General features: G+C 49.0%; 1 protein-coding gene across 5 annotated transcripts in view; it reads right to left on the bottom strand.

Moving 5' to 3' along the window:
- The window catches only part of FRMD4A (FERM domain containing 4A), a 287750-nt gene that overhangs the window by 23203 nt on the left and 242614 nt on the right, over window positions 1-21933 (bottom strand). For all 5 annotated transcript variants that reach the window (XM_074827964.1, XM_074827963.1, XM_074827962.1 and 2 more), the window contains exons 12-14: window positions 19090-19166; window positions 14706-14844; window positions 7911-8052 (exon numbers count right to left, since the gene is read on the bottom strand). In XM_074827964.1, coding sequence (XP_074684065.1) covers window positions 7911-8052; window positions 14706-14844; window positions 19090-19166 — 358 coding nt within the window. The remainder of the gene's footprint in view (window positions 1-7910; window positions 8053-14705; window positions 14845-19089; window positions 19167-21933) is intronic.

Genomic DNA, 21933 nt, shown 5'->3' with positions numbered 1-21933 from the left:
CTGTTGCTCAGATGTCATGACAGCATTTGTAACTTCAGTTCTTTAGGGGAACTTATTGATGGAGTTCCTGATTTTATTTTGGTTTGGGATGGTGCACCAATCGCTGTCCAAATCTAGCATCTCAAAGAAAGAGCAACTTTGGTTGCACCTATTTTTGGGTCCCCAAGTTGAGCAGCTGATTTCTCAGGATGTGCTTAGCATCTGCCCTCTTTAATACATCTCTGGGCTCAGGGACAAGTTTATAGTGAAGTCATTACTTTGCTTCGGTCACCTTGTTTGCATAGCCAAATGCATCCTTTCATCACAAAGTAAGGACATGAAGCTTATGGCCATGCTGTGAGATGAAAACCAAGCTCAGGAAGGGGTCAACTCCATCTCTACATGCTTTTCACTCATATTACTGGCTGTTGTTCACCTACAGCTGTAGTTCAAAGCATCCACCTTTGGTTTATGGAAACCTGAGTTCTGGTATCTGTGGTGGATTCAGCAATAGTGTCCCACGTCTGTCTGCAGATAACACAGAGAGCTACAGCGCCACACAGTCTAAAGCTCTGCTTCACACACAGCGCTACAGCTCAGCCCAAGTCTGCATCTGATTGCTTTTTAATAAACTCTACAGTGGGTCTTGAGCTGGGCTGAACAGACAGGGCTGCTGTGGCTAAGGGGTTGCTCTTGCCTCAGCAGAAGTGTCTAGGTGATCTAAGGTATCTGAGATGTCTTCTGGGGTGGCAGATATGTGAGACCCACACTCTTTTGGACTGGCAGTGAGATACTGTAACCCACCTAAAATGGCACCAGACACCTATGTTTAGACAGCTGGATTGTGCCCAGCACTTTGTAGGGACTTCTTGTGGGGTACTGTAGGTTCATGCCTGCAGAAAAACCTTTGACTCAACAAAGTTTTCAAAGGGGCTCCTCCTAGCCCTCACTGGTTCCTCAGTAGTCTCAGCACCCACTGTCCCAGGGTGACTCTGGGGGGCTCCCCTGCCCCTCTAGAGCAATGGCACAGAGAAAGCAGACCTTTATTATCTGCAGGAGTCAGATACAACCAGGATTCTACATGGAATTTTACATGCACCTGCAGGACAGGGGTGAGAGGGGTCTTCTAGATACATTTGCAGCTTGGCCTCCAAGCATACAGTGAAAACACTCAGACCAAGGAGCTTGAAAATGCTGCCATTTCACAGAGCTCTGGAAGAAACCTGGAAACAAGTCTTTGTTTTGGCAGCAAAACAGAGTGAAATTTGTGCTTTCAGCTTCATCTTTCATTGCTACTATTCCAGCAGACCGTTAAAGCTAAACTGAAAGAGGATCGAGGCAAACAATGCCATGAAACAGTTCTGCATTGGCCCAGGGGGAGCAGAGAATCTCACAGATCTTTTCCACCAATATTTTCTGCAGTTTTCATACAGGAAGACAGCTGGCACTTACTCTGTAAAACACCACCCTGCTCTGTTACACCTTTTATTGGGCTGTCCTGGAGTCGGGAAGGTAGAAAAAGGTCTCTCTAAAAGTCAGTCAGGTTGAGTATCATCAGACAAAGGAGGACAACTTCATGGTAAGATGTTTGTTTAGTTGCTGTAATCATCCTCATTTCATTTGGGTTTGCCCTCATAGAGCAACAAAAACTCAGTTCTGCAAACACATCTGTGCTGCAAGAACTTGACGGCATCTTCTAGAGGAGCCTTGTATTTACACTGGCAGGGAAAGCCCTCTCTAGCATTTAGTAATTCTTAATAGTAACCCTGGTGAGCAGTTACTAGTCAAATTCTTCACTGAATTACCAACAAACTGCTGAGTTCTGGTAAAAAGTTGCTCATGGTTCCAGCAGATGTTTCAACGCTTTTTTTTTTCTTTTATGACAACTTTAATGACCTACGTTTTTCTTTCAACTGCTCTTCCCTTCTCCTTCCTCCCTCTGTTCCCTACCTCCACACCAGACTTGGATTTATTTTTAAAAGCTATTAGTTTTTGCACTGCGGGATGCCACAGCAGCTACATAGACACTGAAACATTTAAAAGCATATGAATAGCCTAAACCCTGGCCAGACGCCTGTGCTGATTTGGGGTGTGCCGACAAGAGGGAAACAAACGGCTTCTGGCTTTGCTGGTACAGACCCAAATCAAGCACAGACAGTTCATGGCATCTGCTCCAGCTGTGCTCACCCTGTGTGAGAACCACGCTGGTCTCAACCCTGATGCGGTCGGTGGCAGTGTCCACTGAGTGAACATTTTGCCATCTTTTTCACCTCTCCCAGAAAGCAAAGGAATTGGGGGAGATCTGGAAGCACCTTAACACATTCTGAGTTAAGCAATGGGATTACTGCTGAAACCAAAGTCAACCACTCCTTGGCACTAATGAACCAGTTCAAATTAACCTCTTCCAAGTGGGTCTTTTTATCACAAACTCTTCTAGTGTAGCGAGGATTCAAAGGCCAGGAGACAGGGCACTCAGTTCAAGGCTTGGGACGCTGAATTTTTCTGGTCTGACCATACCTAACTTGGATGATCCCCTGAGCATACTGCAGGACTTACTTATTTCTTCAGACCATCGTGAAGTTTCCTTCAGAAACTGTTTTGTTCTAGCTGGGGTTTTTTTATTTATTTAAAAACTGAACTACTTTGGGGTATATTATTAGTTTTTTATGGGTTGAATTCTCTGCTTGTTCTCACAGGTGGAAAGCAAATGGAAACTTGATCAGTCAAGAGAATCACACCCGTGTGAGATGCTTGTAAAGGAGCAGAGAACAGTGCTTTGTATTGCTGAGGTGCCTACAGCTTCTACTAGAGGCTCTTTATTTATAAGTATGTATTAACTTAGCCTTGAGCAAGGCTGTGACCACAGACCCACTTCTAAACCCAGTGGCAATTGACCCAGAAAAGTCAGAACAAATCAAAAGACCATAAAAACAACCAGAGAAATAATCAAAGACCAGCACAAACCGAACCAATCAAGCAGATACTACCTTAAATCAGCCTTATTAAATATGATGCTGAGTCATGGCTGCCCAGTGACTTCCAAAGGGGATCATCAACAGAGAAAAATCACTCCTGAAAGATCAGTCCTATCACTAGAGACTCCTGCTGCAACAGAAATGGTTGACTGGGAGGCTTTCTCAGGTAATTTATCTTTCACAATTAGGGTTAATTCCTAATGGAGTAAACAGGCAAAATGTTGCTGAAATATGTAACCTTTCAATATTGAACCTTTCTGTGAAAATTATGATTCAGACTCCTTTCCATTTGCTGTGTAAAGATTTATCAAATTATGCATTTTAACACACAGTTCTGCAGAACTGTTTGATGACCCTGAAAGAGAGAGGTTTGTGAAAACACACCAAGCATGGAGCCATCTCTTCGGTGGGCACCAGGAACCTACTGAATTGAGGCCTGTTTTTGTAGCTGATGCTGCTGGTTTAATTTCAAAGCCAAGGCAATTGTACATGCCCTTTCATCCTTAGCATACAGGATGGGACGCAGGTCTTGGTGACCTGAACACCCACTTAATACCCCATTAATGGGTGGATACTCTACTCGTCTTCTTCGCACTTGGCCTCTCTGGGCGACTTCTCCATCCACTGACATTCAGGAGAATGTTAGCTGTGAAATGCGGGGAGAACGTGGTCCTCCATGCCCAACTCGCTCCTCCAACAGAATTCATGGCTGAGCTTCTTTACTAGTGCTAACGGCCTGGCTTCTGATCCCTCCAATACTGGTGAGGTAAGACTGTCTTGCTGATGTTGATGGGGAAGTGAAGCAAGTGAGTCACACCCCCAAAGGATCTGACCAAGGTGATCTGCAGGTCTGCAGGGGCTCCTGACTACCGGGTGTCAGCTTCAAGACAAGCTTTGCTTTACAGTTTGTCAAAGGGATGAGACCAGCAATGCGAGCCACCATTTTGGAAAGGAAAGCCCTACCAGTGGCTCAGTGTTTGTCCCCATTTCCTCCACCTATTGTAGCAGAGTGGAGTCAGCTTGGAAAAGGGATAAATGAGAAGGATGAAAACAAGCAGGGAGGATAGATGGGATGCTGAATAGCAGAGAGAGCCAAGGTTTGGTGACAGCAGCTGTGAGGGGAGAGGAGATGCAACAAGTTGGCTGTGCAGTGGCGAGGCAAGAGCATCCAGGCATCTCTTCTCTTTCTCATTTTGTGAGTCTCCTACTCCAGGAAAAACACATCTAAACATGGCAAACTCTTCACGCTACATCCGGCTGCTGGCTCCAGCTTTCTGGCGTTTGGTCGAGGTCCCCGTTGAAGGTTGTCCCCCGAGCAGGGAGGGGAGGTCCCCCCACACGTGCTCTGTGCCAGAGCCTGGGCTGACTCACCGCGCCAGGATGTCAGTGCACAACAGCCAGCAACCTCAGACGGCCGCTATCTCTTGTCTCTGCCAGACAAATAGGATATCCTCCGTGGCGCGCGGCAGCCCAGCTGGAGCTGCTCTGCACAGGATGTGCTCAGATATCCTGTGAGCAACTCGTCTTCATGAGCCCCCGTGCTGGAGGCTGCGTGGGTGCTGCTTATGTGCTCCGACACCCGCCGGGGCGATCCAGCTGGGAGATGGCCCCGCCGGATGGAGCGGCGGGGGCCGGGAACTGGCTGGCTGGGCTCTGTCATGGCATTTTCCAATGTAAACAGGCCCCTGCACAGGAAACCTCCACTGCTGATGAAGGAATGGGGCTCAGAGGGCCAGAGGCTCCTTGAACATGTCTGCAGAGCTAAAGCAGAGGTGCTCCTCTGTGGTCTCTCCTCTGCCCACTGAGATGAAGGCGGCAGTCTGGGGTTCAGTCCATCAATAACCCAGCAATAATGGGGCTCCTCAATAGCTAGGAAACCTGCAGAACTCTTAGGGCACAGACTGCTCTGAAGAAAGAATCCACCTTAGACCTACCCTGATTTCGCTCCAATAGTTACCTCTGCTGGCTTTGACTAAGGTTCATGCCAGTGTGAAAGCAGAGCTTTTATTCATGGGAAATTCTTGCCCCAGGTGTCCAGGGATGGCCCAGAGATCCTTGAGCTAAATCCCAACAGCCCATTGTTTTGGGGGCCCCCTTCAGAGCCCATTTGAGGTCAAAAGTTAAAGAGTGAGCTTGTCAGAAATGCACTTGGGAGCATCAGGTATCAACCTTACAGCTCTGCACTGGACACAGACTGAGATTGAGGCCCTGGGAAACACAGAGGGGCTTAGGCTTTGGCCCTGAGTTGCTGTGACCACAGGGAAGTCACTGTCCCTGTATAAGACTCCATTTCCCTGCTGCTGTGTCTTGAGACTGTAAGTGATGTGGGGCAGTGACTGCCTCACACTGCACAGCAGGATCTTGGCCAGACAGTGTGACAGCTGGAAGCAACAACAAATATTTCCTTGCAGTTCTGCTGCAAATCCAGGAGAGACATGCCAGCTTCGGTGTGCTCCTCGTGCTGACAGCCCCTTTGGTGAGGAGAAGCAAGATGGAGAGAGGAAATGGCTACAAGTAATTTCCAAGAAAAAAGGACAGAGAACGGTAGGGAGGTGGAGGCAAACAGAGATTCAGTTCTGACCTTGTGCTTTCAAGTCACTCAGGGTATTTATAGCCTGGAAATCCACTGTGGCCACTTAATCATTTGCACTTATTCTCTCTAGCGCGCAGGCTGTGCTGCGATAACCCATCATTGTTGTGACTGTGCGACGATAATCTTCGGTACAATGGGAGGAAACACAAAGGCTGGGACGAAGCCGGTGACTGTGCCCAGCGGGACAGGCAACAAATGCCCCTTCCTGTCCAGTGGGACAGGGCTGGGTCACCTTTGCCAGCCGGGCTCGAGGGAAGGGGGTCTTGGAGCAGAGGGGTCTGGGTGACTGTGTGGAAGCAATCCAAAGTCTCCAATTCCCTGGTATCTGTCCTCCTCTGCCAGATGTCCTCTCTCTACACTTTCCTCCCTTCACAAGCGTGCTTGTAGCTGCTTGAAGGCACACAGCAGCAGCAAAACCAACAGTTCTCCTTAACAGTTTGGGGAGAGCACTGTCCTCATAGCTGGTAGGACCTAAAGGCAGTTCTGAACACAGGAACCTGGAGGGAGCCATGTTCACCTGGCCCACCAGCAGCACCTCAACCAAAAGAGAAGTTCATGCAGTCCTAGGTTGGCATGCAGGTAGACTGATCCACCTACCCAGGCCTGAAGAAATGACTCACCTGGTCTATGAACTTTGCACGGGTCTAGTCACTAGCACAGTTCTGCTGAATCTGCAAACCCCATGCTCAGTCAGAAGGGGTTTGAGCAGGGAGCAAAACAATACAGAAATAAAAGAACAGGCAGCTCCCAGTTTGGGATTTCTATCCACATAACCCTGATGGGTGCTGGCCCTACAGATGCTTTTATGGGCCTGATTTTCTGTTGACTTTTACCTGGCTACTGCTCTCCCAGTGTGAGAGCAGAAGCAGACCCCCATGTTTTTTTTCCAGGAAGGCAAAAGTCAATGTATTAACATGAAAACAGGATTACTACCAAGTAGCTCTCACAAACTTGGGAATGGTGCCCAGGAGGCTGAGATCTTGGAAAGACCTTAAGAACTTCCTTGGGGTACTTAACATTATTTACTTTCCAGCAGGAGAGCTGGAAAAAATGCCAAACAAACAAAGAGCTCCAACAACCTGACACCAGTCCAGGAGCTGCTCAAGCTACTGCAACTCCCTGAGCAATGGGAGGGCACAGACAGTGGATTGTATACTGCATCAGGAGGACCTATGGAGCAGAAAGGCATCTCTGTTTGCAGATAAGGCAAGGAATTGCACAGCAGGCTGCTCTGGAGCTCTGTAAGCACTGCACATTTTAACCCCTTGCTGGATTCTCTCCATGCAGGAAAGCGTGTCTTTTAAAAGCATGAAGGATGCAGTGATGCAAAGCTGATCTACTACACCAGTGTGGGTTCAGTTTCAAAGCATCTGTGCTCTTAGATGGAATCTTCCCTTGTCAAGCATGGGAAGGTTATTCTCTGGTGCTACACATCTCAACACAATCGGTTTTGATAACTTGATGTGATGCTTAACAGAGGGCATTTCATTGACTGGAACTGTTAATTATAGCAATACCAGCAACTTTGCCCTCCTGAAGAGCTTCTCATCTGAGCAGCTTCAAGCTCTTTGCAAACCATCAATCCTTGCTTTGCTCCTGGAGTGACATTTAGCACTGTTTTACACACAGCTTGCCCTGTTCAGACTGACAGAAGAGCATCAAAGAAATACAGAGAAGTCCCTGACTCATCTTCCCTGGTCCTCCTCTTCTGATGCTCTAGCTCTCCTCTGTATCAACTTCTCTTGGGTTTCTTTCATAGATTATGTCTTCCTCATAACAGGAAGGTGCTCTAAGCCACAAAAAGAAATCCCTAAGTCCCCACACTAGTACGATGGAGAGTTCTAGGGAATAGCTCTTTTGAGGACACCAGGCAAATTCCAGCAACAGAGAGGCAAGGCAGATGTGCACTCTGTGAAGAAGCCCCCCCCCCGACTCAACACTACTGAGGGACATCACCAATTCCCAGCCTCAGTTTTCCCAGTGAGCTGCACTGGCTGACTGCTTCCTCAGTGCTGGCTGGGGGCTGCTTCACAAACGCATCTGCCTAGGGATGAGCTGGGTGCCAAGGGGTGATTATGGCAGAAACTGTGAAGAGAGACCAGGTCTCAGCTGGAAAGTGCAAGGTTGGAGATGACATCCTGGGGCCAAAGAGGAAACAAGCAGCAGTGATGAGAGAGGGGGAAGCTGCTGCCTGTGCTGTTTGTGGGGCAACATGCTGCGAGACAGACTGACACCTGGACAGACAGAAAGGCTAAAGGGAAGTGACTTTCATTGCTGCAGTGCAGCTTCTGGCTGCTCCCCATTATACCACAGCCATGGCCCTTCCCACCATATTCTCTCCAGTTACATGAGAAAGGACCTACCTGATGACAGAAGACTCCCGCTGCTGCCGCTGATAATTTTGCCTTTACTCCCCATGTTGGCCAGCTTTGAGGTCTTGAGCGTTCCAGTTTCAGTCAGGTCAATTGCAATCTCACTCAGGCTTCTTGCAGCATGAATCTTGGACTGGATATGGACACGAGAGTTAGTAATGATCTAGCACTTCTTCAAAGCTCACAGAAGGAAAAAGTCCTTTTGCTGTGGCAGGAAACAGGCCTCCACAGCAAACTTGGATTATTTTACAAGAATAGAAGTAATCTGGCACAGTATTCACTGCTGTACTTTTTACATTCTTAAGTGGGTGCAATTCTGGCATTGCTTCCTGTTGTTTGTTATTTTCTCTGCTTTGCCATGGACATTTTTCCCTCTTAAACAAACTATATATGGAGTCACTGTGTTACCACATACAATAAGAAACCTTCAGAAATGCCAACATAATAAAAGCCCAGAGGCTAAGGACCATCTCTAGCATCTAAAGGAAGCCAGGAGGGGCCTTTTCAAATCTGCAGTGAGCTCTGGACCGAGACACAGTGGGGACATGGCTTAAGCGGGATGTCATGAGAAGCTGGAAGAAAATACTGGCAGGAAAACATGTTCAGGTTATGGTCCAGACTAACAAGCCATACGCAATGCCCTTACTGTGAGGGGACTCTTCAGAGCATTAACATCACTCCAGTAAGAAACAGCCAGGCCCAGCTCAGTAACTGGCCACACTAGGATGAGGAGTCACCCATTGTAGACTACCAAATGTCAACAATCTAGGCCAGGGGAAAGTAAATATGCATACTGCATAAACCTATCCTAGGAGAGAATGAGCTGACTTCCTAAGATGTCATCCTTTTTCCATCAGTTATGGAAGGATTTGAGACAAGATGCCCAGAAAGTTCAGGTGAGGTAACTCCAGAACTTTCTCTTCATTGAGCAGTGAGCTCAGATGTGATTATGCCCACAGAGCCAACAAAGGCAGAAAACGTTCAGGGCAAGGGGGCTAGCAGCACTGAGCAATGAAATGAGTACAGCAACTGCTTTCAGGGTTGGGCTCACTCAGTCCCAGCGGCTGCCTTGCCTCTGCAATACAAACCTCACTGTCAGTAGCTCACCATCTGTCTCCAGTCCATTCTCCTGACAGTCTCTAGTGGGTGTTTCACATGAACAAGAGGATCAAGGACACTGATCAAAGTTGCTGGGGATGGCCCTTCAGTTATATTCCTAGCACTACTGGGAAGAAGAACCCTACATATAAGGGTGTCTTGGGTGGCCACAAAAAGTTTTCAGTCCTTTTTCTGACCAGTATAGCCTTAGGATCACCTTAAAACAGCAACTGCCACATCAGAACAACCTTCTCTAGTCCTCTATCTCATTTCTGACTGGGGTCATCTCCAAAATATTTTTTCAGAAAAAAATACAAGGAAATGTTTCATTAAGCCATTGTGGAATAATCTGTCCCCATCGAAAATTTTCTTCTGCCTCTTCTGAACTAATGCTTATGCTCTGAGCTCTATTTTATGTATTGGTTGTTGAATTTGGTTCAGGTAACAAGCCATGCTAACAAGGAGAGAACTGACAACCAGGAAGAAGCTCGCTGTCTGTAACACGGCACACGAAGATGACTGCTATTTCATCTCCAACCTGGAAATCAGTGTCTTGCTCGCTGACCCTCAGGTGAGCTCCTCAGCCACGGGTGGATGGCACTTGGAGCTCAGCCCATCTCCCAAACCTTGCAAGCCCTGTACTGCTGAGCTTCACTTAGCCTGGCCTCGCAGGGCCACTGACCTGCAGTTTTGATTTCCCAGGACCCAGAAAACTGTTGGTGCATTGTGCCAAGGCTCTCCAGCTGCACAAAGACTTTTGTTCCAGAAAGTGGTGAAGCCCCAGTTCAGGATCACCTGAGCATTCATGTCTGCATCTTCTCAAGGTCAGAACTGACTCTCAGTCCTAGTCGTACAGTTCAGGTGATGGGCACATCATCACAGTGCTAACAAATCAGAAACTGATTGATGTTCACATACCAGGGTGTGATCTGTTCCCACTGGAACTAACATGAGATGGGACTACAAGAAATGCTTGCCATGACAGCATTTTCAGTGTTATTTCATATCCTCAGGAAGCAGAATGCAGTTTAACAACTAAGGCTGAATTGATGGCTGAATGTTCACCACACTGAGCTTTACTCTTAGCTCTGTTACTGATTTGCTGTGGGGCTTTGGGTAAGATGCTTAAGGTTAAGTTCTTGGCGATCCCTGCCTCTGTTTGCACATCAGTGAAATAATAAGTGAAGTAAAATGTCTCCCTGTTGCACACTGTATTTTTAAGATTAATTTAAGACTGCAAATGAAGACAGCACTGGGAGAGCCTTACACTGAAAACATCCTCAGAAGTACTATCATAATTTAATATTCTTGGGTATTTATAGGCTCCACCACTACCATTCAGAGGTACCCAAATGCCTCACAAGCTTATTTCCACAACTCCAAGAATAGGGTTTGTGCTCTTACTCATTTGAGTGCAGAGGCTGAATTAGCTACCCAGATGTCAGAATCGGATCAGGCAACCAGCACTGACCCTCTAAAACTAATGCTACAATCAGTTAGACACTTCTCATTTCCAGCCGCTCCTCCCCAAAATCAGCCCCCAGGAGAAGGATAGCACTCTTTTAGCTTCTTGGATCTGACTTGGATAGGACATTTCGGGTCAGGAACAAGGTCTGTGAAACATTTCTCCAAATAGCTCTGGAAGGTTAGTTCTAGGTGAAGAGGAAAGTCACTGTTTTTATCTCATGCGATTTCCTGCTACTGAAGTCTTGATAAGGAGCCTGAGCGATGCCAGATCTTTGGAGGTAACAAGTCTCCAGACTGCTGCTGTCCTGGTGATTTATCCCCTGCAGGTGTATATATGCTGGGTTATAACCTAACCCAGTTATAACCCATATATGTAGGGCTATGCATACCTTGTATAACCCTGGGAACAGCCGTACTGATCAAACTCAGTATCTGCCTCACCCAATATACTGAGTCCTTGCAGCAGATGTCTAGGAAAGGTACAAACTCCAAGTCTGCACAGACAGATCGTGCCCTCTTGCTCTGCGAGGCAGTGGTTTTCCTGTATCTGTAGGATAGCGAGAAGCCCCGTAGTTTATTTCCACTCATATTCAGCCTGCAAATTAGGGCACACTCTGGCCCTACCTGTTTGACTAGGCACCAACTAAAATGCTGAGTAAAGGCAATGCAGCTGGATGCCGTTGTGGTCCTGGCCGGCATGCCAAGCCAGCAGCAGCTGGAAGTGTGCCCTACATAGGGCAAATGAAAAAAATTACAAGACCAAAGCCTGGCATCCCAGGAGCCAGGAAAGAGGAAAGACAAACCAGAAGCGAGCAGATGGGGGATCAGCAGGGCAGAGTGAGCTTCCTCCACAGATGGTACAATCCAAACCTGCTGAAGCCATAGAAGGCTTTAGACCCATCACAGTTGTGCTAATGGTGCCCTGCTCTAAACAGTGGGGATAACGCATCTCCTGAAAGGAATGGGGTTAATTTTCCATGCTGCTCAATCCCTGCTGCCTCTGCTCCCTACAGCAATGCCAATCAGCGTCGGGTGGTCTTGTGCTTTGGACAGCCACTCATCAGTGGCAGGAATCAGACCAACAGCTCATTTCATACAGGCCACTGAGCAGCAGCCAGCGCAAGGCCTGGGCTAGACTTTGTACTGACAGCACAATAGTGGAAAGCTAGATTACATCCCATTAGCTCTCCCTTGGGCCCTGCAGTCCCTCCAGGCTCAAAAATTTTAAAGCACTTAGCGCAGACCTGCCAAATCTCATTTACATGGAGGGAGACTGGCTCATTCATGAGTCATTTCAAAGCATGGGGCCAAACTGATCCCCAGTGTTGTTCTGACAGGGTCAGAGGGTGAAGAAAAATCCAACAGTGCAATGCAAGAGTAGATGGATACTAGGGATGAATTTATCCCTCTTGCTTGCAGTGATGGGGCTTTGCTGCAGGTGATTTTTTGAAACCCTTGGCCTATTTTCTATCGGTTCATTCAGCCAAAAAGCCTCGTGCTTGGAGGAACGTGCTGTTGGAAATTCCCACAAAATGGGCCTTCTCAAGGCTTCTAGGCCAAATGTTTGATTGACTCAGAGCAGTCAACAGAGCAAAGACATGCCTTGAAGTCCTGCTGCATCTGTCTCCTGAAAAAAAGGGAAGCTGACAGGAGTTCTGCACGCTGGCATGTTCACTGGAAAGCTGGGGATCTTTTCAGTCTCCATGTTACGCTTTGATTGTAGGGAGAGACAGATCAGCAGGGAGTGAGATGCTGGGAACTCGGCGAGCTGGCAGGAGTTCAATGCAGAGTGAGGCTGCAAAGAAGGCTGGGACCTCTCTTCCTTGCAAAAGGCTCAAAATCTAGGCAAATCTGATTTTATTTCTTTTTAAAATCACGTGAAGGGGGTTTTCCAGTGGAGCTGTGCAAAATGTCCAAATTCAACTGGTGCCCCGTTATGTGATGAACGGAGAGTTCCATCTTGCTTTATCACTATGTCATATCTCCTGCCATCTAATCTACATCACTGGAGTGAAGGCTCAGCTGCAGTGAGCTCCAGCAGGCCTTTTCTTCTAAGTTTGTTTTTATTTTTTTTTCTTTTGTCAAAACGATATGAAATGCCAAGTTTGGACATGAAAGAAAGGAATATCGAAGTTCTGCTTTGAAGTTGGGGATTCAACTGAAGTGGGGGCTGAGATTTAAGGGGATGCAAACCCATGCGACCTGAAACTCAAATAAATGTTTGTCTAAGCCCTTGACAGCTGAAACGAAGACATTTCACATCGCCCCAGTCTGGAATATGTTTTACTGGTTTTCAAAAGTGAAGCGCACATGAGTACAGCACCCTGAAATGATCAGCAGGATGAACTGAACAGATCAATTAAGACTGATGGATCTATCAATCTTGATGGTGTCATGTCAAAGACGAGGACAACAGAATAAAATATCAGCTTCCTTAAGAGAAAGGGACAAAAATATCTGTATGCCTTAACTTCAAAGCCTCAGCATGACCACCAGGATTATTGTGACAAAGCACACTGACATGGTCACAGACGTGACAGGTTGACAAACGAGGGCTGGTGGGTGGTGCTGTCTGTAGGAGTGTGAGAGAGGGGAGATCAGATTGAAACACAATCTGCCAACAACAAAAGAAGTCACTGAAGGGAAGTCCTAGGCATTTAAGAGACCCAGTTTCTTACCAAAGGAATGGGAGGAGGAGGGAATCTCCTTTTGTTTGTTGGTTGCTTGTGACCTAAATACCTTGCAGCTAGATCAGCAAATCCATCTGGCTAAAAGTAAAAAAAAGATTTCTGTTTGTTTGCTGAGTTGTTTTTGTTGAGAGCAAAACAGACTATACATTGTCCTGGTGGTGCTGAGCAGAGGAGGGGGACAGGAAAGCACTACTTGGTATCAGGTGAGCGTGCAATCTTGTTCACATTCACAGCTGGCACTTAGGCAGGGGTGGGAAGTAAGCCCCACCCCTAAATTCAATACAGTTTACAGCAACTAAGACGAATCCTGTTTTTTTGCATTAGATGGGACATGGCCAAAGTGAGCGTAACCAGGTGTTCTGCCCAAGGCATCTGAAAGTCCTAACCCACTCTTACAGTAAAGTCACAGAGATCATGATTGCGGAAAGCAATGTCAGAAGGGTTTAGAGTGAGCTGGACTAATAGCATACTGATGGCCCTTCACATAATTTCAGCAAGCCAGTCCAGTTCATTTAACTGGCAGAAAAATAATGCAGCAAAGAAAAACAGGAAAAAGAAATATTTTTCTGCCAGTTTAGTGGGCTGAACTGGCTCATGAAGGGACCTGACAGGGCCAGGGCCTGTGCAAGGGAGGGAGCAGGCCCTGCCTAAAAATGCAGGTAGTGCTTTTAGCAATAGCAAGATGTTAAAGATTGCTTCAGCCATTCGGAGGAGTATCACCCTGCATATTCCTGCCATCTGACCACTGATGGGGGGCGATACTGGCAGCAGTGTAAGAAGCTACCCACTCTATCTTCTCTGTAAAGTTTTACATCAGCATGCTCATATGGAGAGGGGTGTCTGCATGAGAAGTCTCTCTTCTCTCTCAAAGTGATCAAAGCAATCTCCTGCTGCTCCGGGTATGCCTAAAGTTACTGTTGATGAAAGGAATTAGAGGGAGAACACACACTCCTCTGGTTTCAAGGTGGTTTCTTTTGCGTATTGAGTGGCCCTTTGTGCAGCACCAGATCAGGACAGTTTCTTGTAAGGCAAGGCAGTCAGCATCCTGTCCCCCTTCTGTTGTGAGATTCTGTGTGGAGAGAGAAGTAATATCCCTACGCCTCATCTCTGTGAACATATGATAGTAAAAAAGCAAGAGACAGCACGAAGTATTCAGAAACAGGTGTAGAGTGTGAAGCTATTTTGAACTCAGTTATTGGAAGCTGCCCTAACTTTATGACAGAGTTCAAGAACCAGAAGACATGTGGAAACAATCCAGACAGGGACAGGACCCTACCTGCTTGCAAACTTTAGCTCCTCCAATTTGGCCGCAGTTCAGCACAACCTTTCCCTCAATCCTCACTCCCATAGACATGAACTCGATACAAATTCCCTCAATTTGGCCAAAGCCAGCAGATATTTTGAGTCAATTTGCCTTTTTTTGATCTGAAGTGGAAAGGGAGGGCAGGAAAGGAGCCACCTTGCTGGGGCTGTGGGGAGTGAGAAGGACTCACCCACTGCAACATGCACTTCCTACCTCCAACATGCTTACCTTGCTTTGCTTTCTGTCCAGGTAGAACTGATGTTGACTAATGGCCATAGCCCAGATAGACTTTATTAGTGCTGGACAGGCGTACCACGTATGCACAGCGATGCCACTATGTCCAAAAGTCCTCCTAGTCACAGATGCCCTGGAGAGGAGAAAAGAATGAACTGGGGTTACACCAAGGTTTCCTCAGATTGTTTTCTGTGGCAGAACCTATCACAGACCTCATAGTAAAAGCTGCTGTCTTTACTGTGCACACCCTTGTGCTAATGGGAAAAAATGCTTAGAGAGCAGCAATAAATAGCTATTCAAGCCAGGAGAGCATTTACTTTAATAACTCAAGTTAGCAAGCTCCAGAGGACTAACAGTAAACATCATCCAGTTTGTCCAGTTCAGACAGTATTCCTGGGTTTGGCTGAGCTGATGCTGACCTGCTACCTGTCCCAGGGGAGTCACCAATGCCAAAGCACGTGTGAATCCTCTGCGTCTCATCACATGCTGAGGCCAAGTCTTCACACCCTCCACTATCTCTGGCTTTGGACGGTGACTCTCAAATATTAGGACCCAGGTGACAACTAAAGATCCACAGGATCAGTGGCTGCTTTAGAGAATGTGGGAGAAACTCTTCAGGTACCTTGATTTCCCCAGTTGTAAACAGATTAGCAGGACTTGCCACGTGGTATGGGAAAGGGGAGTTGGGAGGCTTGCAGAGGGCTGCCTAGTGCCCTGGAGAGAAGAATGTTACTCAGCGATTAGCTGAGTGAATATAAAAACAGGAAAAATAAGAGCTAAATGTTTCCTCTCTGGGACTCCCAATTGTCCTCAAATATTAGCAAAAAACACAGGTTAGGTTTCCCCATGCTTTCACAGCTGTACAAAACCACTTGATTATTCCTCCCCACCCCTCAACTCTAACCCCACCATCAGAGCCCCCAACACTGGCACACACAGGCTCACAGTGTCCTGGTCTGCAGAACAACCCCCACTGCAGGGATGTAGCACTGGCTGTAGTAAACCAAGCCACTGATCTACAGAGCCCCAAATAAATGAAGTCCTCCCCTCCAGCCTGTTAAGAAGAGTCTCGTGGTGGAGTACCATTATGAAAAGAACATGAGCACGGGTACAGAGGTTAGCTCAGAAATGTGACACTTTTGTTATAACCTTTCACACTGGGACATGGATGGTGAAAAGGGGCCAGTGCAAGAGAGCCTGGGGAGCAGGGTGTGCTACACAGGGGTTGCCACAGTCCATAGCCAGCAGGCACTGTGCGATGCAGATGTGCAGGTGACACTGCAGGACAGCCCAGGAGCTCTACTGGGCAGTGCAAGGGATGGTTGACTCTTTTACCAGCACTCAGAAGTCCTCATGCCTGCTAAGGAAGTGGTTCCCCTCCTGCACCTGCACTAGCCACCTCTCCTCTGGTGCCTGTGGGCTACCACCCTCTCCAAAATTGGAGGTTAACATGGGGAGGGGAGGCACACAGTCAAAGAAAGTTGTGATAGAGCCAAGAATGAAAGAAAAGCAAAACTTTGAAGCAAAATGGGAACTGCTGACCAGGTTCAGCCTTGGAGAAGGCTGAAAGCTTTCTGGGCCTTTTCAGTGCTGCAAAATGTGCTAAAGCCAAATTGTGAAGCTACAAATTGCAGTGAAATTTCTCTGAGAAAACAGCCGCAGCCAATGCAAACAAGGTCTGAGACAACTGGGATCTCATGTTTCAGTGTTACCCTGTACTGAGTCCTTTCCATGTGACTGGAGCAGAAGACCTTGTCCCATTCTGAGTACTGCTCTTGTCAGAAAACTCTCCAGGGATGCAACAGGATGGGGGCTGACGGTCCTAATGAGGATGGTGCTGGGCTGCCTCATCCCTGTCACTGGACAGGGAATGAAGGCTGTGCTGGGAGGTGCTCTTGAGTTGAGGCTGGAGAGGGGATCCAGCCCTGGATGTTTTGTGTTGGTTTAAGGGACACAAACCACTATTGGCATATAAGGCTCTAAGGCATTAAGGCACTCAAACATGGGCTAAAGCCTTAATTCTGGCGTCATCCTATTCAGTTCAAATGCAGTTACTAGTTTTGAACTCTCAGAAACATATTTTGCAAGCCATTCATCTCATCCTAAAAGCAGTGATTTCCAATTTTTTTTCTTTTTGGGATCTGTATGTGTTTCCCATCAAAACCGCACACTGTTAGAAAGTCTGCAGGCTTTGCTGGTCAGAACTGTGGACTTGCTTTTCACAGCTGTCTTTTGGGGACCTGTGAGAGATGGCCCATGGGTGTTTTTTCCATGACCTCCCTCCACATGTGCTGTGGAATTAACCCTGTTGTTACCCCCTAAAACATATCATTTCCTTCCTTTACGGGATAAGTAACCGCGATGAAGAGAGGTTAAATGGCTTGTTGGGGACAGGAAGCCACGGGCAGAGGCAGGGATTAAAAACCATACATTGTGCTGCCCAGCCCTGGCCACAACCACGGAGCCGTGCTTGCTCTCCTGCGACTGTGGCTTCGCTGACTCAGGCTCTGGTTTGGCTACACGGAGAGGAATGTGGAGAGAGCACTGTGCTGGCTACTCCTCCGCCTCCACACGCTGAACAACTCCTCGCAGGAGTCCATCCCACTTGGCTGGGAGACTACAACCCGAGCTGTGTTCCTACCATGCCACTGCAATGTGCCTTGCTGCCTTACAGCCAGAGTACCAGTTCGACCTGGATGGTGGTACTCTCTAGATATGAAAATCAACCAAATTAATTCCCTTGTAGTGAGAAAGTACCAGGCTGACAAGCTGGGATAGGGTTTTGTCCTCCTGGTGTTGATTCAGAGAAACAATGCAATGGAATAAAAACCAGAAGCTCTTCTGTGTCAGTAATTCCTATCATCTAAATACAAATGAGACAGAAGAGGTTCCTCTGTGTGGTCACATTTCATGCATGACACTGAGTTGCAAATATCATCATGATTTTAACATCCCAGAGGGATCTGATTTCTTCTTTTTGCAATTGCTGCTTCCAGGAAATGGCCAGCCTGGGCGTTTAGGGGCTTCTCGCTGCTGGTTGCTCACAGCACGCGTTTCTGACGCTTCGTCTGCTGCTGGAGGCTTGGTGGGGGAAGGAGTACACCACCCCCAGCTCCCGGTGCTGGAAGATCTTCCAGCGTATTCTCAACTTTGGGAATTTGCTCTGCTAGATTTCATGCGACTATTTACATGCTTAATATTAAGCAGATGCTTTAAGGCTCTGCTGACCTGGAGCTGCACAATGATACGAGCTGCCCTACTCAGTTTTAGCTTTAACAAAATGCACTGATGGAAACAAGCACCCGTTGTATTGGTGTGACCATGTTCGTATCAGGGCAAATACACGCAGAAACTGCATGCAAACTTCCCTTAATAAAAGTACATATATTAGTACACAGATAGGCACGGGAAACAGGTGAAACAGGATCACAGCTGAGTGATCAGCAAAACACGCTACTACCAGCAGCACATCAAATCGGTCTGGGAAGAGAGCTGGTTTCCATCAGCTATATTCACACCTACTTTGCAAGTGGGACATTGCTTTTAGCGAGAACAACTTACAGAGCAATATACCCACTAGTCACTGTCTGCCCTAACCATCCACTAACACAAACGAGCAAAGGGTGCAGAATGTAGTGATTAGATGCAGCACAGTCACTTGAACTCTCGTTCCTACGTTAGGTCTTTAAAGTAAGAAAAAAAAGACTCCTGTGCCAAAAAGACTTGAGATGGGCTTCCATCCAGAGTGCCAGTAAACCTCTGGTACTGTGCCATTCCTTTCAGTTGTGCTACTGAATATTTATTTACAAGGAAGCATGTGAGTACAAAATCTGGCGCCCATCTCCAGGCTCCAAGTGCAACACAGGGACAAGGCAACCCCCCTTCCACACACGGGGGTTACTGGCACCGCAGCTGGGGCACCTGAGCTGCTCAGCCCCGGGGGTCAGAAGGTGCCAAATAGAGGGAAGGAAAAAAAAAAATACCGCTAGGAGCTGAGGGGAAACACATCCTCAAAAACACCCACTCGAGTCCAAAATGTCCCACTGGAAGGAAGCAGCAGTCCCCAGCTTGGTACCCGCTGCCCCTTGCTTACGGTTTCCCCAGCTACCAAGCACAGCGGTGGGGGGAGCGGGCTCGCCACGACCCAACTCGGCGCTGCAAAGCCCGGCTCGGCACGGCTCAGCGTGGCTCAGCACGGCTAGCCCGGCTCGGCACGGCTCACCCCGGCTCGGCGCTGCAAAGCCCAGCTTGGCGCTGTAACGCGCAGCTCGGCGCGGCTAGACCAGCTCGGCTCGGCTTGGCTCGGCTCAGCGTGGCTCAGCACCGCTCAGCCCGGCTCGGCACGGCTCAGCTCGGCTCGTCTCGCCTCGCTGCTCACCTGCGCGGGTCGTGCACCTCCACGGAGAACTTCTTCTCGCGGAAATAGAGGTTCTCCAGCTGCCTCCATTGGAAGATCTGCGGGGAGAAGAAGAGGATGAGGCGTCTCCGCGCAGTCCCTTGCCCAGCCCTGCCCGCCGCGCCGCTTCCTCCCGGCGCTGCGGCGGGGCTGCCCCGCTCCGCTCCGCCCCGGCTCGGCTCGGCCCGGCTCGGCTCGGCCCCGCGTCCCGCCCAGCAGCTGCGGGGCAGCCCCGGAGGCGGGCGGCTCCTTCCCGCCCGGCCCCCGCTGCCTGCGGCGGGCTCGGTGCCGGGGGGGAGGCGGGGGAGGGCGCCGGTTTTACTTTGCAGGGCGAAATACGGTTTGAACACATGCAAGCCACGAGAAAATCGGGATTCGGGGTTTTTTTGCTTTAAGTCACGGGAAAATCGGGATTCGGGGACTTTCTCCTTCGAGGGCTGGCAGCTGGTGTGTGCTGGGCTCTGGCACAGGAGCCTCGGGCAAGGTGTGCAGGGCAGACCTCGGGGGGCGGAGGTGGCCTGGCTGGGCAGGTGAGAGCCCCATGGGGGCAACTGGTGGCCTGGGCGAGCAGGTAACGGCCCCATGGGGGCAACTTGCACTGCTCCCCTGAAGTGCGATACGCAGCCCTGCTTTTACCCCCGCAATCAGCGTAAAACTCGCGCGAGCACAAGCCGAGCGGGGGCAGCTGATGGATCCCCGGAGCCGGCAGGCTGGTGTTGGCGAAGCCCAAGGCTCCAGCGTGCTCTGGCGGAGCCAAACGCAGCCATAAGCAAGTCACACTCCTGCCTCTGTTTTACAGGCTGCCCTGTTGGGGCATCTCAAAGCAGCACCCGGAGAAAGCCAATGCTAGCACCAAGGGGGGAAACTGAGGCATGAAGCAGTCATGGGAGGAAAATGCAGCTCTCCCGGGTGCTGGCTGCGTGCCCTCGCCCCTGAGTCAGCATGGGGCAGCCCTGGGGGTCTCTGCCTGCCCACTGAGTGTCCGTGCCCCTGGGCAGTGGGATGCGCTCACGTGGTCCCTGTACCCCACACTTCTGCTGTGAAATAATCCCCATCTCCCAGGCGGGAGGGAGGACTGACCGCAGAAGCAGCGCGAAGGACGCGGTGACTGCAAAACACCGTGTCAGCTCTGCAAACCACTGCACCGTCACCGCCGCGGACAGGTCCACCACCACCTCCTATTTACAAATGAGTAAACCAAAATCTAAACCCTGGCTTCCTCCCTGATAATCCACAGGGAGGAGGCAGCCTCCATCCCCCTGGGCATCTCGCAGTTCGGCTTCCCTGCGCTGCCCCTAGCAAGCAGCGGAGCTTGGGGAGCGTAACCTCGCTGCTGGGGAGCAGAGCCAGCAGAGCTTTCCCTGATTTATACTCCTTCTCCCACTACAAGCAGCTTCTGTGGAGTTCCTGTCCTACCCCCAAGGAAGGCGCTGGCTCCTGCCATGCCAAGATAAGCCGCTTGCCAGTGTCAGCGCTCTGGAGATAAGTAAACAGGAGGCGTAATTTGATTTGCACTGATTAAGCTGCTGGTGGAGGTAAAAATCGAGAAAATAAAACACAGCGAGGACCCAGAATTTTCTCCTTGCAAAACTGAAAATATTTGTGTTTGTAAAAGTTTCCAACCAAGAGTTGGTTTTTGGGGGTGGGTGGGGTGGGTTTTTTTCTTTCTCTAAGGGGGTGTTTGGAAGGAAGGGTGGAGTATGGGGGGCACTGAGCTGCCCCATACCCTTGCGTTGCAGGAGGGTAGGGGGTGAAGGGGGCCAGGAGGGATGGGAAGCTTGAAGAGCTGGGTTACACATTATTTTATTCCACTGGAAAAAATAATCGCTGCATAAAAGTTGTAATCACCAAATGAAGCCCAGAAATACCCACTATTTTACCGACGGAGGACAGATGTGGGGTGAAAGTATTAAGCCAGGAGCTGAGGTCTGAACGTGAAGTCTGTCTCCCCTGCAAGCACCCAGCGCTGCAGCTGAACTCCAAAGGCACAAAAACGAAGTTTTGGGCCTAAACTCCCACTGACAACAACTGGGGTCAAGTCTGAGACTGCCATGTGGGCTGCCAAAAACATCCCTCATGCTTCCAGATGCCAGTCCGCAAGGCGGGGAGGATAACGCGGCCGTGCTGCACAGCATGTGCAGAGGACGTGTTTGGGAGGCGCTCAGACATGTGGAACACATAAGAGTCTACAAAACCAGCAGATCACACCCTTCAGAAAATATCCCTCTGTCCCCAGGTCCCCTGTTGTCATTTATGACCAAACTTCGGCGTGGCGCAGAAGGAATTTGAAAGCCTTTTCTGAGCTGCTGGCAGCCACTCTCCTCTCCATCCTCCTCCCTCGGACTCTGACGGACTGTCCCCTGTACTCGAATCCTTTCCTATTTGTCCTCTCTGCTACCAAACCTCAATGCTCTGTTCGTTAACTGCAGTTCCGTTTCCCTTCGATGATTAACTCCAACTGTCCAAACACACAGGGCTCTGGGGGGGCTGTTCAGACACACAAATGTAGGCGTCGGGTGCCATTTTCCATGCCCCTGGGTACCCTGCCTGGCCCCTGGCTGCTGCCCCAGGAGGGAAGAAGGGAGCCTGGTGAAGGTCTGGTGCGTATCTGCCAGCCCTACACAGACGTCTTGGATCCCTAGCAGTGCCTAAAACGGAATTAGACACCTACGGTTTGGGCAACAGAGCAGCTCCCCAGATCGCGGCATTTTTATATTTAGTTTCTTTGTTTTTCTTGGCAGGGTGTGGAAGGAGGCAAATCCAGACTCTTGGGAGGAAGGGGGTGAAAATGACCCCACAACCTGAGTTTGTGTCTTTTTTTCCATA

Source organism: Strix aluco, chromosome 5 (assembly GCF_031877795.1).
Source record: "Strix aluco isolate bStrAlu1 chromosome 5, bStrAlu1.hap1, whole genome shotgun sequence".
NCBI lineage: Eukaryota > Metazoa > Chordata > Aves > Strigiformes > Strigidae > Strix > Strix aluco.
The sequence above is the reverse complement of the archived record's forward strand: the minus strand, read 5'-3'. Positions and strand labels throughout refer to the sequence as shown.